This window comes from Acomys russatus, chromosome 27 (genome assembly GCF_903995435.1).
Source record: "Acomys russatus chromosome 27, mAcoRus1.1, whole genome shotgun sequence".
NCBI lineage: Eukaryota > Metazoa > Chordata > Mammalia > Rodentia > Muridae > Acomys > Acomys russatus.
This window is the reverse complement of record NC_067163.1, coordinates 9042282-9049441: the sequence shown is the minus strand read 5'-3', so window position 1 is coordinate 9049441 and position 7160 is coordinate 9042282. Positions and strand designations below refer to the sequence as shown.

The 7160-nt window shown below is 48.6% G+C and overlaps 1 protein-coding gene across 1 annotated transcript in view; it reads right to left on the bottom strand.

Moving 5' to 3' along the window:
• Positions 1 to 775: 775 nt before the first annotated feature.
• Positions 776 to 7160, bottom strand: part of Arhgef10 (Rho guanine nucleotide exchange factor 10) — a 74173-nt gene continuing 67788 nt past the window's right edge. The window contains exons 27-28 of the mRNA XM_051169451.1: positions 3359 to 3481; positions 776 to 1653 (exon numbers count right to left, since the gene is read on the bottom strand). Of these exons, the coding sequence (XP_051025408.1) occupies positions 1139 to 1653; positions 3359 to 3481 (638 nt within the window). The 3' untranslated portion in view covers positions 776 to 1138. The remainder of the gene's footprint in view (positions 1654 to 3358; positions 3482 to 7160) is intronic.

Genomic DNA, 7160 nt, shown 5'->3' with positions numbered 1-7160 from the left:
TAAATTAAAAGTTAGCATTTTTAGTCATTTGTAAAGTGCTGAGAAGTGTGTTTCTGGTGAATACCTGCATTAGGCTTAAAAAACAAAAATCTTAACCCATCCAGTACGTGAAACACTCATGTACAAATACAGTGGGGCAAATGGAGCCTACGGTGACTCATGTTCCTCGATGTGTGCAGCTGTCTCTGAAGTGCCCCGTGTGACCCTGCACATTTTTTGGGACAGGGGTTGGGGGGTGGCTCTGGCGTGGCAGGCAGCAGAGGCAGTGGCTGACTGATCAGCACCATGGGACACTCAGAATGAGCATCCAAATGTGGATGGCTCTCTGACAGCAGATGCACAGAAGGCCTGAGATGCTGCTAGCACCATCTGCGTATGACCGGCCAGCACGTGTCCCTTGGAGATATTAACAACGTTTAGTATGAGAAGGCAAGTATGATTTGGCATGGAAGCTGGACTCCAAATGTTGATAGCTATTGAACATTTTGGCTTCAAGCAAAGATTATGTGTGAAATGCTACAGATAGTATATTGACTAAAATGTTAACTGTTGATTTTTAATAGAAAAATGCAATATAAAAACACTATTTGTTAAAGGGCACAGTACACATATCAGTCTACTTTGGAATGCCTCAGTCACTCCCCCCAAGAAACAAGCTGACTGGACTGGGGTGTCTTACCTGGCTTTCTATTGCTACAATTTCTATTCTGGGATTGGGAACACATGTAGAATATAAATAACAGAGGTGAGTGTAAGTCAAGTAGAATGGGTTTAAGGACTGTTAGTGACCTCCTAGGCTACTGGACGCTACATTTCCCTGTCAGTTCTCTGAGATGTGCCTGGAACTGGTGCTTTTGGTGCACTTTGCATCTCAGGCAAATGAAGGGACACACTGTAGCACGATCCTGGAATTCTGCTCAGTGACTCAAAACCCAGGATGCTCCTCTGTCTCCCTAGCCCATCTGGACTTGGCTGTGCTGTGGGAGAAGGCAGGAAAGCTGTGTGATCGCTGCCTGTTTCTTTCCCACACTCTGCTTCCAGTTGGTCCCAGTGGTATGGATGCAGCTTCCGCCACTTGGCCTGCATCTGGCTGAGAATTGTCCCTGCTTGCCACCTGATGTCAAGCAGCATCTCTGACCTACATGCTTAGCAATGGGATCTGCCACACCATCACTGAAGAAACCAGGTCCTCCTGGGAAGGCTGCCTGGCCTTCCTGTGCACTCGCCGGTGGCCCTGGCCGCCGCACACCACCAGCGCTGAGCTGGCTTTGGCTCTCCGAGAGCGCTGTGCCCTGCTCCTTGGGGAAGCGCTAGGGTCCTTCAGGAGGTCACACAGGCTGCTGTCCATAGATCTGTACTCTAGGGAGCTGGAGCCTTGGGACAGGCTCAGTGACCCCGAGGATGAAGGCGGGTCATTCTTCTCAGCTGTCAGTCCTACTGAGTCTCCTAACCAGATGCTCGTGTTGCCATCTGTCTGGCCCAGGCAGGAAGTGCCATCCTCACTGCAGAGCATGTCCTTGGGGTCTTCATCCTGAGGCTCTGGGCCAGAGGGTGGGCTGTCCCTGGCTCTGTCCTTGTTCTTCTGGAAGGCTGTGGCCATGACAATGAACTTAACGGGCCCATTATGTGCATGGTAGGAGACCATGCCTCTTCCTGAGAGGACAATTCAAAACAGGTCTTTAATAACAAACGTACTGCATAGAGTATCAAAGTGCAGGATCCGGCCCCACGCCCCCTACCCAGGCAGCAGCTTGGCAAGCAGCATTGACACACAGGGGCGGTTAAAGCACAAATACCCTGCATCACATCCCTGTGGACTCAGTCATCTAAAACTTTAAATTGAGTGCTCCGTCGATTTGTTGTTCTTGCTTAGTGTTAGGGCAGAGACAGGGGTGCAGGTCCCAGCACCCACAGGGCAGCTCACAAATGCCTGTAACTACAAACCATGGGGATCTGATGCTCTCATGTGGACTCTGGGGGCACTGCACACACACACATAAACACACACAGAAAAATAATAAACAAATAACCCACACCCCTGACGTAAATGTAATAGGAAGTTTTTCCCTTTGGGCGTGAAACATTTCCACCACCTGCTCTATGCAAATGCATCTGATGTCCTTAAGTCTTAAGAAACCAAAGATTGACGCAGGTCAGTGTTAGGAACAAAATGCCTACACTACCAAGATCTGCAGAAGTTTCTGGAGCTTACAAGAAACAATCCTACAGTCGCTTATTAAAATGAAGACTTTCCATCTCCAGGTGGTGTGACTTATTCATTTTAGCTGTCAGAGACAGCTGGAGGGCTCCGGGCCCCCGGCAGGAGAGCTGTGTCCCTGTGTCACTGATCTTAGCTACAGTTTTGGGTGCTTCATGGGTGCTAATGACAGGTACCCACACACTGGAACATGGCAAGAAGTAGTAGAAACAGAGGAGAGAATCAGGTCACCAGAAAGATACACACTACGAGACTAGTATGGACAGTGTCAAAACAGGAAATAAATGTGAGGTGCAACTTGGTAAATAAAACAGAAGAAGGAGTGTGCAGGGGGAGGAAGTGGGTTTAGAAGGGTAACCAGCTGGGATGCCCCAGTTCCTCCACTGGGTAGCAGATGTGTGCCCGCCATGCTATCCTATTACCATTTAAACAGGACACACTTGTAATTAAAACTTGAGGTACCTGCTGTATATAACTCCTAACAAAAACAAACTTTTAAAATGAGTGAATGTGTGCTGGGGCAGTAGTTGGGTAGTAAGTGTGAGTGCCTATCACATGAAGCCCTGGATTTAGTCCTTAGCACTGAAAAGGAAAGAAGGGGTGGTGTGTGTGTGTGTGTGTGTGTGTGTGTGTGTGTGTGTGTGTGTGTGTGTGTGTGTCTTTAATTAATGACAAGACAACCACTCCCTCTCATTTGAACAGTCAGGTGTCTTTTCTGTGCTACAGAAATCTTCCCACCATGCTTTGCTCCTGGCTGGGGCTTGCCTGAGCCGTGTCCTGAGGTAGAAACCCCGAGACCCGTGATGTTGAGCTGCTTGCCCAGTGTGAACCGCCAGACAGAAGCAAACCTCAGAGGAGAGGGTGTACACAGTAAGACGGGGTCCATTTCCACTGAGTAAAACCCCTATGTTCTGATGGGAACTAACTGGTAACAGAAGCACTATGAAGTGAAACGAGTTTTCAGGATGGATTCTCCTGGGACTAAGAACACAAGAATGAGAAAAGCAGAGGTAAAAACAGAACATGGAGATGGAACAAATCAAGATGTGTTAGGTATCTACAACGCTCCGAAGAAGCCAGGACAGCAGCATGCTGAGCCTCTGAGGAGATGCAGGCATATAGCCATCTGTAGTCACTCACCTGTCACTTTGGGGATACCCTGAAGACGAGGGACTGGCAGCGCCACTACAACACCCAGGCTGGTACCAACCATGAGCAAGCCATGGCACACGAGGAGGCTGGTCACAGACAGGCGCTGGTGTCCTGAGTGAGAGAGAGAGAGAGAGAAGAGAAGTGTCCCTATGCCCTGCACCTGGGTGGGTAGCAGGGGGTGGGGGTGAAACCCGCTAGTGTTCTGGACCTCAGGGCCAGTCTCCCAAGACACCACTAAGCCTTGTGGGAGGAGAAGCTGTAAGGATGCTCACATCTGTACCCTGAGCCTTCTTCTACCTGAAGAGAAAGACAAGGCCCTGGAATGCCCCATCAGTGCACCTCAACTGAATAAAGTAACAAGCACATGGCAGGTCTACAGTTTGTTCTTAGACCAGCCTTTCCAGAGGTGAACTGAACCTCAGAGAGTGCCTGCTCACACCGCCCCCCTCACACACACACACACACACACACACACACAGAGAGAGAGAGAGAGAGAGAGAGACAGAGAGAGAGAGAGAGACAGAGAGAGAGACAGAGAGAGAGAGAGAGACAGAGAGAGAGAGAGACAGAGACAGAGACAGAGACAGAGAGACAGAGAGACACGCTGCCTGTGAGGCTTCCAGAGTTTCTTTGTAAGTGTATTCCATGGTTCTAGTGACGATGAGAAACAGGGGTTAGTGACAGCACGCTGGGGTCTGAGAAGCCTCTGGGACACCTGGGCTGTTCTGAGCCTGCTCTGTAGCCATGGAACTGACCAGGCTGGTGGGAGGGCTTGGGAGGAGTGGGTGTCTCTGAAGCAGGGATCTTCTGTCCCTCAGGCGCCAGAGTAGCAGGGGGCCTGCATGGTGTTCTGCCTCCATGGAAAGTGACAATGGCTTGAAAGAGTCTTAAGACTGGTCCTGGCATTCAGCCCCAAAGCTGACCAGCACCAAGGCGCAGAGTTTACTCACGGAGCGCCCTTTGACTCTTGTTTTCTGTAGGACAAAGGTTATTTTTGCTCTATTTGCCTCGGACAGAGAGTTCACACTAAGGACAAGCAAACACTGGGGCCAACGGGGACTGTGTGTCTTCAGAGGCTATTTTTTTTTTTAAATGAAATGCTTAGACTTCAAAACATGTATTTTAAAAATAAAAGGCATTTTTTAAAAAAAGTTCTAAACATTGATCCATGAAGTTTTTAAAAAGCTAACAGTATTTAATCCCTGTGATTCTGGACATCTGTCTATCTGGAATGTTGTGAGCCTTAGGGATGCACCACGGTCAAGCCCACAGCCATGCACTCCAGCAGCTGTTTTGGCTTTCAGGGGCTCCTGAGAAGCACCAAGGAGTTCCGAAGCCGATACCTGACATTATTTCCGACTGTCCTACCATGCCAGGTCAAGCTGGTGGGTCATCCTGACATATAGAAGCCATTTGCTCCACCCGTCACCCCCCACCCCACCCCACCCGTGGTAAGACAGGAAAACAGATGGGAGAATGGAAAGTTCCAGTGAGTCTGAGTGAGCTTCCTTTTTAAAACACAAAGGTTTAGAAAGTAATTAAACCTGCTACAGCTCTGAGAATCCCCCACCTCCCCCAAGACCTCAGCCCTGCTCTCAGTGGCCGGTCAACTGCTGCGTGCAGTAAAGCTCCCCAACTGAGATTGCCTGCCACAACCGTTCTCACCTGGTGTGCTAGAAAGCTTTGCACCGGGAAACAAGACTTTCCTTTCCCTTTTCTACAAGGAAAACTTTTTGAATTAATAACTTTTAGAGTGTTGATCTGGGCTTTTAAAGATGCCTATGAAATAATTTTACTGTAAATAATGTCATTTCAAAGGCAATTAACAGGCAAATTCTCAAGTGAATGTCATCTCCTTCAGCGGCTCCTAAGAATGATTTACCATTAAAGCATGAAGGATGATAGAGTCACTAAATATTTTCATTCATTCAGAAATACATCTTGTATCTTTCATTCTCTGTTTGAGTCTCCCACACGTTAACAGTGTGTGTGTGTGTGTATCAGAGAAATTTCACTTTTACACCTACAATATCTTAAGTATAGTAAGAATCTGGGCAGTGTTCCATTGCCTTTTCATAGAAATCGCTTCATCAGGCGTGTGTTTTTCTGAGGAGAAGGGACAGAATAACATGTCCGCGTCGGATGAGTCCTGACAGGAGGAGGGGAAGCCGGGAGACAGAAGCCCTGCAGGGCCGCTCACGTGCAGGTGCCTAGGTGTGCAGGTGTGCAGCAGCAGGACCTGACGCATGAGCCCGAAAACACTGCCCTGATGTCAAGACGATCAGATGATGACGATGAAAAGAAATGGCCTTGACAACTAATAATAATGATAATAATAATAACTATGATAAGTTAGTAATGAAGAGGAAGAAACTACCATTTCCTATTTTTATTTAGGAGCCAAATAAAACCTTGATCAAAAAAACCAAAAAAACAAAAAAACCTTGATCCAGGAACTGGCTGCTTGCTGTTTGCAAATGCTCGCCTCCAGTGAGCAGGTCACCCCCAGTGGGCAGGAGAGACGATGCCCACATGCCAGCTGTGTATACCTGTGTTGAGTTCTCCAATTCACACGTAACTAGGAGTGCAGCATAACTCATCAACTCCCTTACGGCCAGGTCCGCGGCACTTGTAAGACTCACACTTATTTTTAAATAGAAAACATGGCCCTTTTCCATGGCTGCGTCCCTTCTGGAAGCTGTATCCGCTCAGCAGGGACACAGCACCTTTGTCAGCCCGCTCCGCCTGCTTTCAGTACTGAGGACAGGACAGGAAACATCTGTGTGCTGACACGGAGGCTGCTTGGGGCCTTTCCACGCTACAGCCACACCTTCTGTCCCTCTGATCTCTGGACCCCAATGCCTGGTCAAGCTAAGTTACCGCTGGGCAGAAGTGTGCACAGTGTGGTTCACATTAGAACCTATGCTAAATGGCCTCAGAACTGAATTCCACATGGGAGGGAAAGTGACTTGCTAGGAATGGATTCATATGTTTCACAGGATGGTCTTAGGACCTCTCTGAGGAGAACGTTCTGATCAAGTTCTGACAAGTATGGTCTCTTTTTGTTTTTTCCTCCCAAATTTTGTTCGTTTTTGGGCTCAATGTGTCTCTATCTGCAAGACCTTATTGGACTTTAACTCTTAATAGTGGCATGAAAGGACACTTGCCCGTGCTGCTTCCACATATACCTGTAAGTGCACTTACTGCAGCACCAACAGTGGCTCAAACACTCAGGTTACAACACAAGGCTATGGTGGGGTGCAGTGCTGCAGTGGTACAGTGATGCGGTGGTGCGGTGGTGCAGGGGCACAGTGGTATAGTGAAGGAGTGGTGTGATGGTTGGTGCCATGGTGCAGTGGCACAATGATGCAGTGGCACAATGATGCAGTGGCACAGTGATGCAGTGGCTCAGTGATGCAGTGGTTCAGTGATGCAGTGGTTCAGTGATGCAGTGGTTCAGTGATGCAGTGGTTCAGTGATGCAGTGGTTCAGTGATGCAGTGGTTCAGTGATGCAGTGGTTCAGTGATGCAGTGGTACAGTGATGCGGTGGTTCAGTGATGCGGTGGTACAGTGATGCAGTGGTTCAGTGATGCAGTGGTTCAGTGATGTGGTGGTACAGTGGTGCAGTGGCACAGTGGCGCAGTGATGTATTGGTTGGTGCCATGTGCAGTGGTACAATGGTGCAGTGATGTGGTGGTGCAGTGGTGCGGTGGTACCTACTGCTCTGAGACACTGACTTTATTCTTTCTAAACCACAGTGTGTGCTGGAGATCAGAACAGCCCTCATGG